The sequence below is a fragment of the Myotis nattereri genome, assembly GCF_964212035.1.
Source record: "Myotis nattereri genome assembly, chromosome: 11".
Lineage (NCBI taxonomy): Eukaryota > Metazoa > Chordata > Mammalia > Chiroptera > Vespertilionidae > Myotis > Myotis nattereri.
The window spans coordinates 62,589,597-62,613,560 of record NC_138086.1 but is presented as its reverse complement, the minus strand read 5'-3'; the positions used below and the strand labels follow the sequence as shown (position 1 = coordinate 62,613,560).

Below are 23,964 nucleotides of genomic sequence, written 5' to 3'. Positions count from 1 at the left end.
ATCCCCACTAAAGGCAAATACCTAGTAAGTGTAAAATGTAACCCCTCCCACAGATTCCTGCATTGACTAGGCCAACAAAGCATCAAACTAAGGGGGCAATGTCAGGTGCAGCTTGTGCTTGTGTGTGTTGGGGTAGGAGGAGTTTGTTGTCACTGATCACTTTGGTCTTGGCTTCGAGGCTTCCCAGCACCTTTGCAATCACAGCCTGGGCTGCCACAGAACCGAGTTCAAGCTCCTGCTCAGCCAATGCCTGGACATGGATTGGTGGGAAGTCCTTAACCTGGTCTCTTAGATGGGAATGCAGAGACCTTCCCACCAGGCCTGTCCCAGGACCAGATAATGTTTGCCGGCTCTTGTGCCTGGAATGCCCTCATCCTGCCCCTGGGTCCCTGGCTCCTCCTGTCCTCTGGGGACAGAGTCACCTGCGGGGAGGTGGCTGCTCCTAACAGGCCTTGCTTTGTGGCCCTGCAGGCAGTGAGTACGACGAGGAGGAGGTGGACTACGAGGAGTCGGACAGCGATGAGTCCTGGACCACGGAGAGCGCCATCAGCTCCGAGGCCATCCTCAGCTCCATGTGCATGAACGGAGGGGAGGAGAAGCCTTTTGCCTGCCCAGTTCCTGGATGTAAAAAGAGATACAAGGTAAAGTCCCACCTCACTGGGCTTGACCGTACAGGAGAGGGCAAGTCCCATGTCAGACAGCAGCCCCTTCTTCCTGGTGGAGAGAGTGGACAGTCCTGAGAGCGTCCCTCTCCTGTGCCCACTGGGTGCCCGGTGCCCACTGGGACACATGCCTGCCCTCTGGGTGTTGAGTGGGTTTTCCCCTCCACTGACATGTGGAGCTGAAGGCCAAGAGCTTTTCTTGGTAAGAGGACCATACCTTTGATATTCTTCAGATTCATGCCGTATCAGTCAGGATACAAAACGTGTCACCTATTTATTTGCCAAACACCTTCCCCAGTGCTGGTCTGTCCAGGTGGCTCACAGAGACCACTTTGAAGTCACAAAGGCCTGGCTCACAGAGCCCTTTTGGGAAGTGCTGTCGGGTATTTAGCTTCCAGCTGAGAAAGCTCTTGCTGCCTGCCCCCCAGGGGCATGAAAGGAGATCAGGAGAAAAGGGGCCTTTGATATTTTTCTCACCAAACCACCCACTTCAGGTTCAGCATCCTCTCTTCTCTGTCGATGGCACAGGGCCATGTCTCTGAGGACCTGAGGACCTGACTCTGGTGTCATAGGATGCCTGGGCACTAAATTTTTTATTTAAAAACCTCAATGAGACAAAATGAGAAAAACACCCACAGCAAGCCAGTGTGGGTTGAGGACACTTTTTTTTTTAATGCAAACTTTTTTTTTAATGCAAACTTTGTTAGCAGCTCTTTAAAATCCAACTCTGAGATAGAAATATAAGAATCAGAAACATATCTGGTGCATTTGATATGCTAATTTCCCAGAGCTCAGCAACTGACTTTTTTTAAAAAGCTTAAAAATTGTGTGATAGCATAAGCACTTGCATTGCTCTTTCTTAAGTATGTGTCTCTGAACATTAAAAAATAATCTATTTCAGTACTTTTTATACCACCTACTGACAAAAGAATGAAACAAATGTATCGCAAGGTAAGTGGCCCAAGACTTCACCGGCTCTGTGGACTGTGAACACCTCCCTGTGGCAAGTTCAGATGCGCTGTGTTTAGACTAAAATGAAACTCAGGGATGGAGAGGAGTCGCACGGGGGTGCCCTGCTCAGGTCAGAACAGGTCTCAGAAGGTGGGAAGCGGGAGAGGACAGGATGCCAGACCCCAGGGCCTGTGAGACAAGCTCTTTTCCCAGAGGCAGCTCTGCACTGCAGAAAGAGGTTTGTTTTGCCCTCCCTTTTTTCATTTCCAAGTGTAGAGTTTGCCAGGGAACACTGTCCTTGTAGAAGCCTGCTTTCCAGAGGCTCCTCTCCCCTGCAATGAACGCTACACCCCGTATTCTAGCTCGAGGATGAGGCATTCCCTTTCCCATCTCCAGCTTCATTCCTTTTTTATACCCTTCCCCCTGGACATTTCTGTCACTATCCTTCTGCTTTTATTTTTCTTGGGTTTCTAGTAACTTCCTCTGGTAGTTGTCCAGGCCTGGGCATAGGGCTTTTGGGGGTGCTTTTTCTCCATGTAAGGCCAAACGAAAATTGAGGGACCCCTTGGACTGCTTCAGCATCCCTGACAGATGACAGGGGTGGTAGCAATTCATGGTCCTGAGTTCCACAAGGGAAGTACGAGTTTCCTTTGCTGACCAGAATGTCTAGTAAGATAGAGGGGACAAGAACAAACATGTAACTCCTCCTAACCAAGTGCTAGAGATGCGTGTCCTCTCCCCTGAAGCTCCGTCCGCCTCTTTCTGCGGGGCCGTGACTGGCCGCGGGCAGTGGAGCTCCTCATTACTGCATGATGGCTGGACGGGTGCTTCGTGCTGTGGCGTTGGGCAGAATTCCGAAGTGCTGCCACCTTGTTCCCAAGGCTAACATCACATCTGTCCGCTATCGGCCCCATTGTCAGGGATTCTCTAACAGTTAGTTAGAGCACTGACTCAGGATCAGCTTTCCTCACCTTTTCATGGGCATTTGCAGAACTTAAAGACAAGTATCTTCACTTCCCAGGCTTCATACTGAGTAGGACAAGAGAGAGGGACCCGCAGGACACTTAAGTCTCCGCAGTTTCCCATGTTAATTCCTTTGCCTAGGATGCCCTCTTCGTCGCATTTTTCAAGGTGCAAATGCCACCTCCGCCGGTTCCCAGACCAACTCCCCGCTCGTAGGCTAAAGCTGTCTTGACCTTTCCATATGCTGTTTACTTCTTTTTTTTTTTTTCTTTTTTTTCTTTTTATTATTAGTTAAGGTATTACAAATGTGTCCTCATCCCCCCCTTTAACCCCCAACCTCCCCCCCACACACAAACTCATGCTCCCATCCCCCCGTTGTCCATGTCCATTGGTTTGGCTTATATACATGTATACAAGTCCTTCTGTTTACTTCTAATTCCAAACTCACCACCACGACCCCCAGCTTTTGCTGCTTTGTTTTTCTTCCTCATCAAATCCCCAACTTCAAGGGCTTGTAGAACATCAAGGGCTGCAGGAAATTCAGTGATGGTTTTTCTGTCAAGGGCACGTGTCACATACCTTACTCAGCCTCAGACAGCAAGATCAAGTACAGTTAACACGTTAAGTGCCAAGCCTGTTTTGTCTTCCTCTGTTTAGCCCGCAATATCCGATTTCACCGATATGCTGCCGGCATCAGTGACTGACCGGTCCCGACAGAAAGTATAGTGTCAGTCACCGGTGACTGACATGGCGCTTAACGTGTTAAGGACACGATGGCCAAGCTTGACTTTAGGTTTCATGATTTGATTTGAAGTGGAATTTTTGAGAAAAGACTCTAAATTGTTGTCGGGCCCAGTTCCCTCATCCGGGCAGGTCGTTCCTGGCATGGAAATGAGCTGATGCCAACCTTGCCCAGCCCACCACACAGCCCTGTACCCACTGGCCTGCCCCTTCCTCCCTTCCACGCTGGCCCTGTGGCAGACTGCTGTACTCCACAGGCAGCTCTCTCCAGACAGCGTGTCCCAACTCTTCCCAACTCCCAAGACTTTCCAAAGCCTACCATCCAGTTGCACTAAGGAGTGAGCACCTGGCACTTTACGTAGGTGTGGAATTGTGGGGGGAAATGCCGACTGTGGTATCGGGCACCCCCGGGTCCCACTACAGTTCTGTCGTCCAGCAGCTTTGTGACTCCAGGGAGTTACCGTGTCTGGTATTGAATGAGGCAGTTAGCCATCAGCAGGAGACTTTCATGTCAGCCACCTTCCACACCCTGTTGAAGCTAAATTCCCTTTCCTCTCTTCAGAGGTCAGAGGATTTAAGCATTTCATTTTCCAGTTGCCTGTCATTATTTGTTAACTTTTAAAGACCAAACTCAGCTTAAGGTCTCTGCAATTAGAAACATAAGTCAATCTTTTTAAGACTCTAAAGTCTTATAAAGTGGGAGTTCCCACCTCTGTGTGTGAATAGAATGTGGAAATCTGGAGTCCGAGTACTAACATTTGTGGTAAGGGTGTACTTTGACACTTGTGAAAATTTTAAATGACAGCAACAGAGAAAAAGGTGGTAAGGTAGGTCTTAAGTTCTTGGGCCATGTATTCCCAAAAGTGCAGCTCATCTTTCCAGATTAATAAGCCTGATGTATGGAATTGGCTGTTTTCCTCACAGGCAGACATGCACACCACATACATATTCCATTTGGGAGCAGAGAACCTGGGTTTGCCCTTCTGGTGAGCGCTGATCATCTGGCTTTGTATTGGACCTGCTTTGGTAATCTGATTTCAAAGCTTCCCTCACCTAATTACTGTAAACACTCAGGCCCAGATCCTGTTGGGCACTGCTATGCCTTTTTGCTTCCTGGCTCAATGTTTATTATTGGTCCTCTGTTCCCTGACGAGGTGCACGTGGTACTGCTGGGCACAGGGGTAGTTAGATTTTTAAAGATCCTTCTTGTAACAAGTTCCCTGGGAGAACAGAGACATGAAATGTTTTAATAACCTCCATCCACAGAGAGTGACCCTAGTAGGCACTGTGATATCTTGCGCTAATAAATAGGCTATGAAGCAGGCAAATGCAAGTTTCTGGCATTTGTGAGCCAGGAGACTGCCTAACATGTTACTATTACTTGGAAAGTTGATCTTTCTCTAATGGTCATAAAACTGTATTATTAACTCTTCCTCTTTCAAATAGCTTAAACCCATTACCTTCCATGGTTCTGGGTTGCCTGGCTCCAGCTGGGGAGTTCTCACCTGGGTCTCTCATGACTGCAAGATACCAGGTGGGGCTAGAGCTGGAAGTTGGCTTCCTTACGTGCCTGGGAGTCTGGAGGGATGGCTGGGCCAGCAGGGGACTGACACGGCGTATCTACCCTTGTAACTATTTTAATGGGTCTGATCTGCCATTGTTCCACTGCAGTGAGCTCTTACTCCCTTTAGAAGACTAGTGAGGTGCTTCCTCGCCCTGCACACAGGGATTGATGCAGGAGGGCCAAGGACTGAAGGCCAAGAGCAGGTAGGTGTTCAGGGCAAAGGGTCCTTGTGATCAACTCACTGGACAACCTTCAGACTTCAAGCACCACCACTTGGTTGCTATTTGGCACCGGTGGGCTCAACGAAGTCAAGCAGGATTCTCTACCAAAAACTTTTAAAGGTACCAGTGAGCACTGTGAAACTCTAAGAAGGAAATGTAAGTAGTAGTAACCACTGTTTAATGGCATCTCTCAATTCTTCCCAGAGGAATTGCACATTCCAACCAATTCATTCACTCAAATACCAGACTGTGCTAGATGCTCATGAAATAACAGTGGACAGTCCGTCCCATTCTCTGGGAGCTCACCAAGGACCACTTGTGAAGGTAGAGAAGATGGTGCTGGAGTGCTTTAGCTGGGCACAGGACCGGGCTCAGTGGGACTAGATTCAGAAACAGCCCACTCCCCCGGTGATCTGTGCTCAACAACTTCGTCTCAGGTCCTCTCTCTTCCCTCTTAGGCCCTAATCTGGCAACAGCTGATGGGAATTTTCCAATACTTGTGCTCTAGTATCACCTCTGCCATTTATTCTTAAATCTTCCATCAGTGAGTCAGTGTCCTGAGCCCACTTACTCACATCTAATGGGATGAGCAATAGTAGCTATTACATCTGTAGAGTGATTCTAGCCATGGAGTCTTACATAGGATATGCTAACAAGTGAGCAAAACCAATTAGCAGAAAGCATTTAGATGTTTTGGGTGCCACATAAGATCTGCAGGCCAGTCTGAAGTCTAGGGCTCGTCTGTGCTGAGACTTCCATAATCTGAAGATGTTCAAGTTCACTGTAAGTCTGGAATGCAGGACATACTAGTCTGCTCAGTATTACTTACTGTGAGCATGGAGTTCCCACCAGGGCAGAGACACTGACTTCTCGCAGAGTAGAAAACGGACAGGAATTCCAGTAAGAGAGGGACCGGCACCCCAGCTGTCATTTTATACATGTCTGCAACTCTACTGCCCTGCCCTGTTTTCTTCCTTTAGAGTTGTTTTTTTTGGAGCAGCCTGAGGATATTTTTATAGAATTGCCCATTGTTAACTTTCTTCAGAGTAGAAAAAAGATGCAGAGGGAACTGTGCTTCTATACAGCCTCTGAGTCTCAAATACATATTTTATATACAATGTGAAGTCAGTCCTTTCATTTTCAGAGTGAGGCGTGTCTGAATTACCTTGAGGTAGCTGTGAGGGTGACCCCATGTGCACAGCTGCATCCGAGAGCACACTGACGTTTTCCCACGTGGACGGACATTATAGGACTCCATCTAATAGGTGATATTTCTATCTTCTCCACAGAATGTGAATGGCATAAAGTACCATGCTAAGAATGGTCACAGAACACAGATTCGTGTCCGCAAACCATTCAAATGTCGTTGTGGTAAGAGTTACAAGACAGCTCAGGGCCTGCGGCACCACACAATCAATTTCCATCCCCCGGTGTCGGCTGAGATTATCAGGAAGATGCAGCAATAACATGCTGGTCATAACTGTGCCAAGGAATCCTCACCAGCAGTTGCTGATTTTGAAAACAGCCACCTTTTTTCAGGGGAAGCATTCAGCCACCCTTTAAAGAAGTAAATGCATGCTTTAAATTTTTTCTGTAATTTTGGAATGATGTATCTTTGTAGAGTTAATGATTTTGTACATTTGCACATGTAATCATCATATCCATTTTCATTACTTTGATATAAGGTGCTAAAAAAAAAAAAAAAAAAAAGCTCTAGGTTCTCAGCACATTTCCCCCAAAACAAATATGGTTGAGGGCATGTTGCATATTGTTCAGTTGTATTGCAGTGATAGCAGTTGGGGGAGGAGGGGCTGGCACAGAGGTTTGCTTCCCCCCACCCCCAAGATTTGTAGTGTGACTGAGGTTTTTTCAACACATTAACTATGTTCAAAACCAAAATAATACCTTCATTATCAAACTGGTTATCATGCCTTACATAATGGAGTTAGTATTTGTGAGTAGAAAGACTTTAGGTAATTGAAATATAAATTAAGAAAGAATGTTTAACATATGCTAAAAATATTTTCATATTTAAATAACATACATAAAAGGTATGCTTTTCTGTGTTTTATATTATCTTGCAAGTCCTTTTGCCCTTTAAAAAGCTGAAAATCTTGCCATCTGACTTACCAATTATTTGTTATAAATGGCGTTTTTGTACAATAAATAGTCTGTTCGGTTCACTCATTAATTTAACACACTTATTGAGTGCAAGGGATTCCATTTATGTCTATTGATACTTGCAGAACAAGGTACCAATTTAGTGAAATATGTTTCCCTGAAATCTGTTAGGAAACATTTTGAAATACATACAAATTTTGTGTAAAATTTATTTCTATCTTCATCTTTAGGTGAAGTTTTAAAGCACTTTGTAGTTCTCTATTGCCAACAGATTTAATGTTTTATGTGTTGCCAATTCTTACAACCACTGCCCTAACAAACCTGTGAGTTACAAATAAGAAAATTCCAAGCATGGTTCAAAGGGGAACATTTTTGTTTAGGCCCCTACTGCCTCCTCTTCATGTTCGTTGTGTTTAGACTTTAAAGGCACTTTTCCTATCACATTGTAGATGTCTGTGTTCCACTGGAAACGTCTGTTTAGCTTTATAAAACAATTTGCCGAAATGAAATTGAGCCTTATTGAGAATTAAGTGCTTTCTTGCAGCAGGTGGTCAAAGAATGACTAATATATGACCCATTATAATAACTCTACGTCTGGACCATTCCTGAAGTTTTTCTCACCAACAATACTGTCATGCCTTGAGTGTTCTTTTCTCCCAAGTGCTATTCCTTGAACATGAGTTTACCAGTTGCTTAATTATGCAATAAAAATTGCTTTGAGGTGGCCAACTGCTCACAAAACTGGTAAAACACAAACTTGCATTGCTTATAAAATAACTTTCTTCCCATGTTTCTGTTAGCCAGATGAGTACGCTTCTATATTCTTAAGTTGTGAATCCCTCATAATGAGGGATTTTTAAGTATTTATAAAGACACTGCCCTTTAAAAATTTCCTCAGATCTCTGAAGCATGGTCTTGGTCCTGATATACAGTGCTATTCTGTATGTTGAAAAGGGTGATCTAGACAGAAAAAGCCATTAGTTGGTGCATAAGAAGGCCCTACTGGCTATTACACATTTACCTATAATTGACCAAAAAATTTTTTAGGCCATCAGTTATTTAGCTTTTGCTCTTTCTAGTGCAAGAAATTGCAGGCTGGATCAGCAGTTCAACAGCTAAACAGTCATAAAATAGTCATTGTGCATGTTAACATTTCTTTCAACTATAAAACAAATTCCAACTTCTACTTGCTTATTCATTGTGACAGTATTACTAAAGGTAAGGATGGGAATATTTTGTTATACCGTGTATAGTGAATGTATTGTACTGTGTCTGTGAAAACTGTGCTTTAAATTATATTTTCATATGTTTTGTTGTTTGGGACAGAGCACATTAAGTTTGAAAGCGACAGAGGTTTTAGAACTGAAGACAACTTAATGAATCAAAATCCTGTCAAGAAAAGCTGCTTATAAATGTAGATGAAATTGCATTTTAAATAAACTGTCTCTGACCCAAAATAAACATGGCTCTTTATTTTCATTAGCATCCATCATGAAACCCCAGTATCAAGTTTACCACGGAAACTACCTCCTCAGTGCCTTGTTCTACCTTAGGCTGCCTTTCCTTCCCCACCCACCCCCCAGAATTCAGCATGTAAAGTGTATTTAATTTTTTGCTTAATATTTGCCTAACAGCAGCACATCAAAATATGGGAGGCAAAAAGTGATGAAGAAAGAAATCCACTATTTTACTTTGTCATGGCAACACCACTCTAGCAATGCAGCAGTTAGAGAATCAGTAAGGATTTAAACTCAACAGCATCAACAATTAACTGTTATAGTAACTATTGTTTTGACCTACTGATCCTTTACCCAACAACAGAATACACAATGTTCACTCAGAACATCCACTAAGAAAGACCATTCATTATAAGCCACAAAACACACTTTAATTCCTAAGAATATAAATGCTACAAAGCATGTTCTCAGACCACAGTGGAATTGAACCTATTTTGATGTTTTCCAGCTTGAGGCAAAAAGCTACTCAAGTCCAAGACTACTAAGATGAATAATCTTATTTCACTGGTGGTAGTACTATAATATTCAAAGACTTTTAGGTCATCATGGTCCATAATTACTAACTAATGCAATAAAAATGCTCTATCACTGAACATTTTCTCTGAAATATTCTGCTTATCATGTGACCTTGAGGAAGCTAAAATATGAAGTCCTAAACATCTGGTTTCCCTAGACTAAAAAGCCTTTTTAAAGGATTCCAACAATAGACAAATTCTGCTCCTAGACATAGCCTATAGTCCTCCGCTCTACCAACTGAGCTATTGAAACGCTCACAAATTCCGCTCCTAGAAACAAATACAGATGTATGATACAGTTCATATATAGCACCCCAAATGCAACCACACTGACTGTTGACTTAACATCTTAAATAGTTTGAGTATTTTCAGCAGCAGAATAAACAAACCAATACTTTAAAGTCTTAATATTGATAGTATAAAAGAGAAATACAGTTCCAAAAACATTTTAAAAATTCAGACGAAAAAAGATGTTCAAGATGCTAGACTTAATGAAAAACGATCACAAATAAATTTGACAATAAAATCACCTCCAAAAATGTGTCCTCTTTAATGTTAATGAGAATACTATACATGGCAGAAACACAACTTATTTACATATTACATTTTTAATCACTGAGAATGTTATTTCAAAGTTATACTCTAATTAGGAAAATGTGAAAAAGATAAGGATACATTTCCTGTGATTTTATGCCACAAACACCACTATTTAGTAGATCATATAATATGAAACAATTGTACAACATACCTTATTCCATTTTCCCATTGGATAGAAATAATAACTTTAAGATGGCTTAAACATAACTGTTCTGGCTATTCTAAAAAAAATTTAGTCACAAAATTAGTAAAATATGCCTTCCCTTAATTCCTAAAGCAAATATTTCAAATATAAAAAGAATATTTGCCATACTGCAAGCATGTGATCTCATTCTACACAGAGCTCCATTTCTTAAGAGGCTTAAAAAAAACATCATTTCATGGGCTAAATTATGCAAATTTCTGTATTCAAAGAATTACTTTGCAAGACTGTTATGATAAATGCTTTTTATTATTACATAATATTTAGTAGTCATGCTCAACCAACAAGGTCAACAGAAACTTGTAAATATTCTGCTAAATAATTAACTATAATACTTTTTCTTCCCAATGCAGTAACATTAGAATAATCCTTGTTTCCTTTAGTCATATAATTTTTCAAACTGGGGAATAAATGAAAATACAAACACCCAAGAGCTTCTTTTCTTAAGCAGGTAAGATTAAAAGAAGTTAAAATTATATTTATCGATAAGCCAAACATTGACCCCCACCCCTAGTAACACCAAACTCAAAGTAGATCTTGGTCAGAAGAGTACGGGAGAGGGTGCATGGAAGTGATTACCTGTGGGCTCCTAGTGGTCTATTTGAGATGATTTTTTTAAACTGCTAAACTGTATTATTAACTCATAATAAAAAGTAACTAATCAAAATTTAAAACATTCTGATCAAAATGGGTGTGTACATGTCTTTCAAACCCTTGCTGGTCATAGTCAGGAGGGAACTGCTCGCTGCACATTGGGCACACCTTCCAGTGACTTTCAACATGTTCTTCAAATTTGCTCTGATCATAGTTGGGAGGGAACATTAATTCACAGAGGGGACACTTCTTGTGAACATCAAAGCTTAAAGAAATAGGAAAATGAAAGAATTACATATTTCTAATAAATATCTAACAATAGTATTCTTCAGAATATGACAAGGCTACATTTATCTAGTTAAGCTGATATTCATACTAAACAATTTACCTTCAAAGTCTTCAGTTACTCCAGAAACCTTCTGCTTCTAAATGGTTGCTACTGACAATTGTGTAAACCATTTATAAAGCCTCTAAATTTACTTTTACATTTAGATTGACAAAGAAAAACCTTTTTTCACTAAAGTCCCCCAAATACAATTATATTATGTGAAATAAGGCTTACTGACAAAAATTCAATTTTTAACTAACAACAAATGCTACTGGTAAACCTGTAATTAATACATCTTATCATTCCCAACAGTGTTCATTTGAGTGTGTCCACAGCACTGGTTCTCAAAGGATTTTGTGCATCAGTATCACCAGGAAGGCATGTTAAAACACTAAGAGTTTTAAGTTCAGAAGGAATGAAGTAGGTCCCTAATCACGTGCATTTCTAACAAGTTTGCAGAAACCAAACTTTGAGAGTCATGTTCTATATAACCCACATTTTACATAAGAAAGAGAAAAATTACCTGGAATCAAAGCAGAAGCCTGTCCCATGCCCATGCAAATGCGTATTTGGAGGATCAGGAGCAGTGGGCACATTCTCATCCTCCTAGCAAAAAATAATTTTGCAACTTTTTGAGAAAAATGAAACCAAACAAGTTTTTCAATTCAATCAAGCATAGTATAAAGAAATTAAGACTGCACTTTTTAAATTTTCACTTCTATTACGAATTAATTAGATTTTGAAAGTATAATTTCTTACAGAATATTTCACTGTGGGTGAAGTATTACTGTCCTGAAATGAAAAGCAGTATTTAGTGGGATGGAGAGTATACCACACCTGTATGTGTGAATGCAATAGAGATCAGGAACTTTTTTGAACCTACATGTAGGTAACTTTCTTTTTAGGATTCCATAAAAATCTTAACACTGCATTATTTTCCCTGTTATTCTCATTTAGTAACTTAATTTGCAAGACAGACAGTATCATCTTTGACAACTTACACTCATTGCAAAATATACAGAAATTACACATAAATGAAAATTAGTTAAATACGAGTTTGCACACATATGTCCTTGGGCACACACGTACACACAGACAATTCCAACTGGAAAACCAAGTTAAAGCAAAGCTCCAAACTATAGGCCTCAAAACCCTGTTGTAAAAGAATAAAAATCAAAATCAAATATTTGATTAACTGATTGTCAATGAAGAATCCTAAAAACCTGTAAACCTGAGTTTCAATCTGAAAGAAAATATTGCTCAATTTCCATGCCCCCATCCCTGTGGTCATGGATTTAGATTTTAGAGATCTGTACATGCTAAATCAACAGCCAAACACAGATTCTCACTTTACATCAAAAGCAGCTACATCATGGCAGGTGCCCATTTGCTTCCCTCCTCTGAGCAGCTGTTAGCTGCTCTCATGTACTAAACAAACAGCACATAAACAGGTAGAGCTGGCACTGATGAGTTCTTATATTGCTGGGTAGTCATGCTTGCCCCCAGGCTGCTATTAATGGGCTAAGTAGTCAAGTCTGTCCCAGGAAGAGGTGCCCAAAAAGTGTATGTGGTGAACAAACAAGACAAATGATTTTTTTTAGGGGGATGGGGAGCATGGCTATTATTCTGGCAATTATCCCCTCCTGAATGGTCCAATAAAGGGCTTGAGAGGCTTCTTCTTTCCTGTTCATCACATGAGAAAATGCTTGTTTACATTTATCATTCCTTCAGGATATATGTGGGCAACAAATAACAGGATAGATAATGAGGGGCTGGGGAAAATAAAACATACTTCATAGAATTAAAAGTTAAAATCCTTTAAGTGATAAAAGATCCAGACACCTTTTAAATCTATAGATACAAAGAGGAAAAAAATAATATAGTAGTTGAATCTATTAAACTTAACATGCATGACAGTAACAATATTTAAAACATTGAATCTGCTTATACTACTATATATCAAATAATGAACAAAATCTCATTTTCTTTGAAAAAATAAAGTCTTTGAAGTGGCATTTAAAAAAATAATTGGAAAAGATAAAAAGGAAAGGTCTGGATATTCTACTTTTTAAAATTCTTAATGACACAGATATTTATAATAAAAAACAACTTTCCAGAGGCCAAAAATATAATAGAACCCAAAAATCTTACAACGTCCTGTTTTATAATGACTAATAGCTTACAATAATTTACTGCTTCCACAAATCAATCAGCTAACAACAGTTTGTTGCTAGCTAAGGCACTAGACTCAGATCAGCCAACAGACATATTAAGATTGGTCATAAAATACCAGGGGGTGGGGAAAGCAATTTACATTTAGTAGTCTTAAGTCATATATAATTTGGTAATGATGACCCTATTATTCCATATCTTTTATCACCTGTTACTTAATAAAACAAGTGAGGGACTCGAGTAGAATTCTAGGTGTTATGAGACATAAGTTCCCATGAAATAAGAAATCACTTAGAGAACAGTTCAAAACCAGAAAGTATACAGTAAGTTCTATGACAGACAATTCATAAAGTCTCTCATAACCTTGACATGCAAAATGACCAGTCAAATATCACAAATACTGCTTTTATTCTATTTTACTTATCAACAGCAGCTAGTTTCCAAATGCGATTAACTATAACCAATTAGTTTGGGAAGTGAGGCTGTTAAAGCAGGCCCACTGTGAGCAGCAATAAAAAAAATGGCTACTGGACAAAAGAGAAAAGGAGACAAACTCAAAACATCCAATAATATTTCAGCAGTGGAACTAACACCTTTACCTCTTAAAAGAGCCTAACTTTTGCCCTGGCAGGCATGCTCAGTGGTTAGAGCACCAGACCATGTACCGAAGGGTCGCAGGTTCGATACCCAGTGGCCCCCCATGGGGCACATGCAGGGGGCAACCAATCGATGTGTCTCTTTCACATGGATGTTTGCCTGTCTGTCTCTCTCCCTCTTTCTCTCTCCCCATGCCCTCCCTTCTACTCTCTCTAGAATCACTGGAAAAAATATACTTGGATGAGGATTTAACAACAACAAAAACACATAACTTTTAATGTTGGTTTTTAAGTTAATGAACTTGAGCCATCAAGGCTATGTTAGGTATTCTTTAAGAAGGCAGAGAATCACGTATTGCAGGTTAGAAAGATTTCCACCCCAAAACTAAAGTACTCAAGTTTTAGAACTGAAAGATGTCAATCCAAAAGAACTTTAAAGTGTTAGTACCTAGTACTTTAGCTAAACTAAAATAATCTTGTAAGCAAATTTTATTGGGAGTACCATACTTAAATTTACTTATGAACAGTTCCAAATAATTAATTTTCTTAAATTTTAATTTCTCCAAAAGTCTAAACCACTTACTTTGTTCATCAATCTCTAGACCCATCAGCACAATACTATTTCCACCACAAATTGGTTATTAAGCAAATGAAACAAGCTATGGTAAACTGCTCTACTTGAATTGCACATTTCTCATTAGATGCCCAACTCAAAATCTAGTCTATGAAAAAAATTATTTTCTTATCAAACAAATAATATTAAAATGGGTTAATCTCTTGGACAATAAAACAGGGTTAATTATACTGAATTCAAAATGCAATGATTGTAGAAATATAACTAACTATATATGACAAAGCAATTCTAATTCTATCTATAGATCCCAAAGAACCAGGAACTGGAGCAGATATATTTGTACACCTATTGTCACATCAGCATATACACAAAAGGTAGAAACAACCTGATGTCTATCGATGGAAGAATGGATAAACACAACGTATACCATAAACATACAATGGATTATTATTTAGCCTTCAAAACAAAGGAAATTCTGACACGTTATATCAGGGATGAATCTTAAGGACATTATGCTAAATGAAACATGTAAATCACAAAAAGATTCCACTTATGAGGTACTGATGGTAAAGATGCCCTGAAAGAAGAAAGTTTGGGAAACTTTGCTTTAGCCTATTTGATTGGTTGGTAGTTGATAGATGGTTAAAGACCACAGCTTCTATAAGCCAAAGTGATGAGACTCAAATCCTGCTGTACCTTACCAGCAGTGTGAAGCAAGCCAGTTAAGCTGGCTCATAATGCCTCTCAATAGAAACAGGAATAGTTCCTCACAGGACTGCTACAAAGAACAAATGAGTTAATATATTTAGAAAGCTAACCATTAGCTGGCAAAAAGAGCTATAGAAATGTTTGTTGCCATCACCTCATGATAATTTTGTTAGTTACTGCTATTGCAATTAATTAGATAAGAGGGAGTCAAAAAAGGTTTTTGATCTGATAGCTGACCAGTTTCTGGTACAGGAGGAGATATGGCAAGAATAGGCCGTAAGAGCAGTCCACCTCAACCCTGACTCAAAGATGCTGGGTCCTGTGGCTGTTCATCACTCCCAGGGAAGAGAACCAAAGAAAAGGAACAGGTCAACCCAAATCTGTTTTCTATATTCTAACTAAAATTACTAACTCAAATACTTTAGTTGCAAGTGATATGTGTGTTTTTTGTTCTAATGACAATTTAAAAAAAAAAAAGGTCTGAATGTACATAAAAATAAATTTCTGTATAATGTGAAAAATCTTCTGATTGCAAAATACAATTACCCAAGATGTGCCTATTAAGAGTCCTTCCATCTCATTACCAAATCTAATAAGCATGTCAGCAAATGAGCACAAGCTTCTAACACTGCTTCTCATGGGTTTGCAGAAGGGCAAAGCACACAGATCAGAAAGAACATTCTGCTAATTAAACTGAAGCAGATGACTACGGGAGAGAAGGGCTTGTCACATGTAACATCTGTGCCAAGAATGATCAGATTAAATATGCAAAGTGTGAAATAAAGGTTTGAAAAAGCAGTAAAATGATACTCTAGACCTTAAATGGGCTACAAAAGTTCTGACAGTTTTCCTAATTATTCCCAGTAATGGACATAGGAGGCCAAAAGGCAAAAGAGAGAAACACATTTTTCTCCATTATGAGTGTTGAGCACTAGGGCTAAAATCATGTCTGTCTGAACACTGATCAGTTTCTGCAAAGGTTAATAGCAATTAAATGCAGCAAACTAGATTAAATGAGAAACAGGTCATGATACTACTGTACTTGCAAAGAGCACAATAAAGCATTTCTTTTAAATTCTTATTAATGCACAGGAAATTCAGAAGGAGCTGCTATGAGGATAAAACCCTATTTATTAAATAAAGAAATCCCTTAAATGAAATAAAAACAGTGACACACTACATAAACTAATTTAATTATCAGTATTGTATTGCTGAGAGGTTAAATACTAACAATGTCTAAAAGAATGTATCTCTGAAAAAGAATAATACATATACTTCCCTCTTTTTCTAGCTAAATAAAGAGTCCACCTTAAAATTTAAAGTAGGCTGTAAGTGCTAAAATGAAAAGATGTACACTGCAGCATAATATCATAATACTTTGCTTCTTCTGGTCTACTACATCTGCATCAAAGGAGTAAATTACTTCATGAAAATAAAGATTAAAGTATCTGTGACTATACTTAATAATACTGTATTGTATATTTGAAGGTTGCTAAGAGTACATCTTAAGTTCTAATAACAAGGGGGAAAAACTAACAAAAACAAATGTCAATTAGACTAACGGTGATCATTTCACAATATATACAAATATCGAATTATCATGTATACACCTGAAACTAATATAGTGTCATATGTCAGTTACATTTCAATTAAAAAAAATTTTAATTAAACTTTCTGTTAACATTTTGAGGTCATTCTCCAAACTTAATATTTTATTTTAGTATAATCCTAAAGTATAAATATGAAGCATATTAAAGGTTGATCTTTCAAATTTAAATACAAGCATGCTTTTTAAAAAAATCATGTGTACACACAAGCACATATTTTCTCAAGATACACATAACCACATAACTCTCTATATAGGAGAGAAAAAAGGAACAGGCTCAGAAAATGGAAATTCAATTTACTTTACTATCCTCAGGGTCTTCTAAGCCATCAGGCCGACTAAGGTTTCGAGCAGGCTGGCTGCAGACAACATTATCTTCCAGTCCCCAAGAAGGTACTCTCACAGGTGGCCTTTGGATTTCATCTGGGTAAAAAGCACCATCTGCTCCATCTGAAAAAAATGTTTTGCAAGGGAAGGGTAAAAGCTGGTACTAAAATTAGAATTGCTGTGTATAACCATGACAAACTATACAAAAAAACATTTTAGCTCATCAAGAAAATATATTTTTAATCCACGTGACTCAAAATAAGAACTGTATGCAATAAGCAAATAGATTATTCATTCATGGCATATCACTTCTGGATGAAGCCAGTTAGTGTTAAGCATTAAAACTGCTCATTATAATGTTTCTATTAGAATTGACTGTACCAGTAGTTCTCTAATCCCACAAAGATATACACAAAAAACCCCCTCCAAATTCAGCTAACCCCAAACTAAAAATATTTTAATAACCTCTTGTCTCCTGTGTTGCATAAGGATTACCATATTGCAGAACTGGTTGTGTATCTGGTACTGCAGAAACATGACCATTTTGCTCAGAGCATGTGTGCAGCCCCTGTGAGACCTGCTGAGGACTCTGGGAATTCTGACCTTCCATGTTTCCTTCTGCTTGATTTTCTAGAGTCCTTTTAAGTTCCTAAAATTAACAAAAACAAAGGCAATAGGCAAAGTAATCAAATACTTTATAACAAGGGCAGCATTAAATATTTAGCCAAAATATAACTGTAAAATTATTTCCCTATTACAACAGTTCCCCCTTATCCAGTTTTTCTTTCTGTGGTTTAGTTACCCATGGTCAGCCACTGTCCAAAACATTTAAGAAGAAATTCCATAAGCAATACATAAGATTTAAATTGCACATGATAAAATCTCACTCCATCCTGTTCTGTACTGCATAGTACAAGAGTCATTTCTTTTCAGCATATCCACTGCTGCCATTAGTCACTTAGTAGCCATCTTGGTTATTAGACTGTTATGCTACTGCAGTGCTTGTGTTCAAGTAACCCTTACTTTACTTAATAATGGCTCCAAACTTTACCACAGAAATATGGGTATAGGAAACAACTATCACTATACTACCTAATAATAGACAAACATGGTAATTGACCGTACCTTTGCTACGCCTCCCATTGGCTAATCAGCGTGATATGCAAATTAACCACCAACAAAAATGGTGGCTAATTTGCATACTGCAGGCTGAGCGGGACAGCGCCATCCTGCCTGCCCTGCCGTCATCTGGGCCTGCTATCTGCGACCCGGGGCAGCGGGCATCCATGTGCGACCCGACCCAGGGCAGCCAGGCGGGGCAGCAGTGATCGGCTGGCCCACCTGGGCATCCTGTGTGCAACCCAAGCGGGGGCAGTGCCCCAACCCCCGGATCGGCCCTGCCGTGTGCACGACCCGGGGAGGTGGGGCAGGCACCGAGGGATCGGGCCTGCCATCTGCCACCCAGGGAGCAGGCCTAAGCCAGCAGGTGGTTAACTCCTGAGGGGTCCCAGACTGTGAGAGGGCACAAGTGGGGCTGAGGGACACCCTCCTCATCTCTCCTCCCCCACCAGTGTACAAATTTTTGTGCACCGGGCCTCTAGTCTATAGATAAAAAGGCTAAGTGACCTTTACAACTGAATTACCAGTTGCTATGATGAGCACTGACACTCAATGCAGGAGCTGCCCCCTGGTGGTCAATGCGCTCCCACAGCCAACCTCCTGTGGTCCCTCCCCACCGGCCGGCCAACCCCGATGGCCCTGATTGGTCCCTATCACCGGCCAGAACAAGGGACCCCACCCGTGCACGAATTCATGCACAGGGCTTTTGTATATACTATAGGGTTCAATACTATCCAAAGTTTCAAGCATCCACTGGGGTCTTTGAATGTACCCCACACCCCACCCTGAGGACAAGTGGAGAGACTACTATATATTTAAAGTGTACACTTGGAAAGGCTGGTTATAAACTTCTCATAAACGCCTCTTCCACATATAACAAAATCAGAAAGCAGAATAAAGCCTAATAAATTTTAAAATTTATTGGTGTCAAGAAAGTGCACTTTTTATTGAGCTGAGGGAAAACTGAATCTCTTAAAATTAGCTATTAATAATCAAAAGCCAAAAAACCACCCCAGATTGTTCCCTTAGTAAATCCTATCAAACAATTAAATTTATTTTTTTAAATACTATTTCAGGTGTGAGGGGGGAATACTACATGATGACTAAGTGGGTTTTGTCAGAAAAAGCAAATTTAGTTTAACATCCAAAAATCAATGTAATTTACCATGTTCATAGGTTTAAGGAATAAAACGTATTTCCATAGATGCAGAAGAAATACTTTACAAAATTCAAGTCATTCATAATTTAAAAAATAAAAATCTCAACAAAATAGAAATAAAAAGGAGTTTCCTTAATCTGATAAAAGACATCTACAAAACCTCTAGTTAACATTAATGGGGAAAAACGAAATGATCCTACCTATGATCAACATTGGCAAGGTTGTCTGCTCTCACCACTTCTATTCAACACTGTACTAGAGATTCTAATCCAGTGATGACGAACCTATGACACGCGTGTCAGAGGTGACACACGAACTCATTTTTTTTTTATTTTTCTTTGTTAAATGGCATTTAAATATATAAAATAAATATCAAAAATATAAATCTTTGTTTTACTATGGTTGCAAATATCAAAAAATGTCTATATGTGACACGGCACCAGAGTTAAGTTAGGGTTTTTCAAAATGCTGACACGCCGAGCTCAAAAGTTCGCCATCACTGTTCTAATCAGTGGATTAAGGCAGACAGATTGGAAAAGGAGAAGTAATACTATATTCACAGATGTCATGATCATAGGAAATTCTAATGAATCTATTAAAACTAGAAGAATGAATGAATTTATTAGCACAGTGAGTACTACACATGGTCAATATATAAAATCAATTCTATTTCTATATATAAGCAACACACAACTTAAAAAGGAAAATTTTTACAATTCCATTTTAGCATCAATAACATTACTTAGGAATAAATTTCCTGAAAGATTTGGAAGGCCTATACATTAAAAACAAACATTACTGAGCGAAATTAAAGAGAACTTCAACAATTAGAAAAATATACCACATCCATGGATAGGAAACTTAGTATTTTTAGGCTTTTAATTCCCTCCACATTGATCTATAGATTCAATGCATTCCCAATCACAAATCCTATGAGGCATCTGTATAAATTGACAAGCTGATTTCTAAAACATAGTAAAAAATTACAAAGGCCCTGAAATAGCCCCTTTTCTAAAAGCAGAACAAAGCTGGAAGGCAACTTGATTTCAAGACTTACGAAGCTATAGTAATCAAGAGAATATAGTATTGGCACGAAGATAAACATGTAGATCAGGGGTTGGCAAATGTTTTCCATAAAATGTCAGATACTAGATATTTTCAGCCTGTAGGACACACAGTCTCTGTCAGAACTATTCAAATCTACCAGGATACCTAAGTGGATGGGCATGGCCATGTGCTAGTAAACATTATTTACAAGAAAAAGGCCACAAGACTTATTTTGCTTGTTAAGCCTTAATTTGCTGACCCCTGATATAAATCTTTTTTATTAACAGAGTCCAAAAATATACCCACACTTTTAGTTAATTTTCAAGAAAGATGCAAAAGTAATTCAATGGAGATAAAAAATGGTCTCTTAAACGTATGATGCTAAAAAACTGGCTATCTGTATAGAAATAAATCAATTTTGACTATGTCATACCATACCCAAAATATAATTTTAAATACATATTTAAAATAAAGCTATAACTACTGAAAGAAAAAACAGGAGAAAATCTTTGTGACCTTGAGCTAGGGAAAATTTTAAGATAGGACACTTATAGCATGAATCGCTAAGAAAAATATTGCTAAACTGTACTACTTCAAAAGTAGAAACTATTGCTCTTCAAAATATATGTTTTAAAAAGGAAAAGGCAAATCACAAATTAGGAGAATATATTTCCAAAATATATGACAAAGGAATTGTATTGGAATATATAAAGAACTTTTAAAATAAAATATAACCAAGAAACAACCAACCAATTAAAAAATAGGTAAAAGAGCTGAACAAACACTTCACAAAAGAATATATATGAATATAGATTCTTATATATTCTTACATAAAAATGTAAGTATATAAAAAGATGCTCAACATCACTGGTCATCAGGGAAATTAAAACTAAAACCACAATGAGTTAACACTACTCACCCACTAGAATGACAGAAATTAAAAACTGACATTACCGAGTGTTGGTGAGGCTATGGAGAAATGGAATGCTCATCCATTGAAGTGAAAATGCAAAAGGATACAGCCATACTGAAGAATAATTTGGCTGCTTCTTAAAAACATACACCTACCATATAAGCCAGCAATTCCTAGGTATCTACTCAAGAAAAATAACTATGTCCACATTCTTGTATGAGAATGTTAATAGCAACATTATTCATAATAGCAAAATAATCCAAATGTCCATCAGCTAATAAAAGAATTAATGTCCAAGAACTGGTTAATGGTTCAATTCTGCATGCTTGCATTTATATGAAATGCTAGAAAAGGCCAAACTATATGGTAAAAGAAAGCAGATCAGTGGTTGTCTGGGACTGGGGGTTGCTGGAGGAGTATAAAAATGAACATGAGGAATTTTGTGCAGTAATGGAAGCATCCTATAGCTTGAATGTAATGGTAGTTATAGAACTATGTATTTGCCAAAAATTTACCAAATTGCATGTAAAATGTATTCATTTTAATTACATGTAAATTGTACCTCAATAAACCTGTTTTTTTTTTTAAAAAAAAACCACAAATATGTGTTAATAAAGGAAATAAGAAAATAATTTCATCTTAAAGTAAAATTAAGCTGATTTTGCTGACTGCCATCCCTTGGGAGTAGAGATAAGATTCTATGTTAACAAATTTTTATATATATAAATGTTCTTAAAATGGAATAACTCATCTTTGAGAGCAAAACTGGTAAACATGAAAAATGCAAGTCAATTTAGGTGTGAGAAGAAATACAGGAATTAAAAGTTCCTTCAGCCAAAACCGGTTTGGCTCAGTGGATAGAGCATCGGCCTGCGGACTGAAAGGTCCCAGGTTCGATTCCGGTCAAGGGCATGTACCTGGGTTGCGGGCACATCCCCAGTGGGAGATATGCAGGAGGCAGCTGATCGATGTTTCTCTCTCATCGATGTTTCTAAGTCTCTATCTCTCTCCTTTCCTCTCTGTAAAAAAATCAATAAAATATATTAAAAAAAAAAAAAGTTCCTCCAGGAGAAATAAAGATGGCGGTATAGGTCAACACCAGAAATTGCTGCTTCCCACAACAAATTCAAAAATACAACTAAAAGACAGAACGGACATCATCCAGAACCACAGGAAGGCTGGCTGAGTGGAAATTCTACAACTAGAAGGAAAGAGAAAAGCACACTGAGACTCAGAGGAGGTGCAGAAGTGCAGAGGTACGGAGGCGCATGTGGCAAAAGCCGGCAACTGAGGACGTGGCTGTCTTTTTGAATCGGGAGGCAGTCACAAGCCCCCGACTGCTCTGAACTCCAGTTCCGGGTGAGCCTCTGGGGACCCAGACTCATACAGGGAGAAACTGGACTACTGGCAGCAGGCAGAACTCGGAACTCGAGGGCAGCTTTCTCTCGGGGGTGCTTGCAGCGATTACCAAGGGACATTGAGACGCCGGGCCTTTTAGGGTAGGATGAGGATCAGCCATAGCTGCTTGCTCCGCCATGTTGTTCCCCTGAGACCCCGCCCCACCCAGGTTGTGGTAGAGGCTTTTGCATATGAATGCCCTGGCCCTTTGCAATCTGAAAATTACCTAACAAACTGCAGCTGGGCCAGACAGACCCAGAACTTCCAAGAGAAGGCCCAAGGCCCCACAGCAGCTTGCATTGCTTCACAGCTGGGTCTCATTTGGGCACCTCCAAACCCCAAACAAGGAAGGGGAATCTGCAGATCTCTTCATAGCTCCTGCTGGGTAGCCTCAGGCAGAGGCTAAATTAGCACCTCCTTAGATCCAAGAGCCAATGTACCCAGTGGTCAGAGTGGGACCAACCAATTACAACTCCTCAGATCCATAAGGGACACACTTAGGGGGCAGACTCAGTCAGCACCAAAGCCCCAATGAAGCAAGTCTTGCCTCATAAGGGTGTCTTCAGCACAGAAGTTCTCCCACCGTAGACACTGCTGACTCTCACAGCCAATTGGCCTGGAGGTCAATTCCTCCCAGTGATACCTACAACAATCAAGGCTTAACTACAACAAGACTGTGCACAAAGCCCACAAGGGGGTGCACCAAGAGTGTCCACCTTAGGTAACTGGGGAGGCTGAGTCACTGGGCCCTATAGGACACCTAGCACACAAAGCCACTCTACCAATACAGGGAAGCATAAAAAATGCAGAGACAAAGAAACAGGTCACAAATGACAGAAATAGAGGAAAGCAAATGACTGGATATAGAGTTCAAAACCACACTTTTAAGGTTTTTCAAGAACTTTCTAGAAACCACTGATAAATTTAGTAAGACCCTCAAAAGATCTGGTGAGACTGCCGATAAATGTAGTAAGCCCCTCAAGAAATCTAGTGAGACCCTCAAGGTTATGAAAAAGGACCAACTAGAAATTAAGCATACACTGACTGAAATAAAGGATATTATTCAGAGTTCCAACAGCAGACTAGAGGATCGCAAGAATCAAGTCGAAGAAATGAAATACGAAGAAGCAAAAAACACCCAACTGGAAAAGCAAAATGAAAAAAGAATCCAAAAATACAAAGATAGTGTAAGGAGCCTCTGGGACAACTTCAAGCGTACCAACATCCAAATTATAGGGGTGCCAGAAGAGAGCAAGATATTGAAAACCTATTTGAAGAAATAATGACAGAAAACTTCCCCTACCTGGTGAAAGAAATAGACTTACAAGTCCAGGAAGCACAGAGAACCCCAAACAAAAGGAATCCAAAG

General features: G+C 39.3%; 2 protein-coding genes across 6 annotated transcripts in view; one reads left to right on the top strand and one right to left on the bottom strand.

Moving 5' to 3' along the window:
* JAZF1 (JAZF zinc finger 1) overlaps positions 1-8,684 on the top strand; it is a 306,522-nt gene extending 297,838 nt beyond the window's left edge. For 3 of the 4 annotated variants that reach the window (XM_081102026.1, XM_081102028.1, XM_081102027.1), the window contains exons 4-5: positions 472-641; positions 6,392-8,684. In XM_081102026.1, coding sequence (XP_080958152.1) covers positions 472-641; positions 6,392-6,568 — 347 coding nt within the window. In that variant the 3' untranslated portion in view covers positions 6,569-8,684. Of the gene's footprint in view, positions 1-471; positions 642-1,563; positions 1,614-6,391 lie in introns of all 4 variants that reach the window. The other variant, XM_081102029.1, reaches the window with a different exon arrangement.
* A 1,097-nt stretch (positions 8,685-9,781) lies between these two features.
* Positions 9,782-23,964, bottom strand: part of TAX1BP1 (Tax1 binding protein 1) — a 66,074-nt gene continuing 51,891 nt past the window's right edge. The window contains exons 15-18 of one of the 2 annotated variants that reach the window (XM_081102024.1): positions 17,425-17,608; positions 16,934-17,082; positions 11,500-11,582; positions 9,782-10,913 (exon numbers count right to left, since the gene is read on the bottom strand). In XM_081102024.1, coding sequence (XP_080958150.1) covers positions 10,712-10,913; positions 11,500-11,582; positions 16,934-17,082; positions 17,425-17,608 — 618 coding nt within the window. In that variant the 3' untranslated portion in view covers positions 9,782-10,711. The remainder of the gene's footprint in view (positions 10,914-11,499; positions 11,583-16,933; positions 17,083-17,424; positions 17,609-23,964) is intronic. The other variant, XM_081102025.1, reaches the window with a different exon arrangement.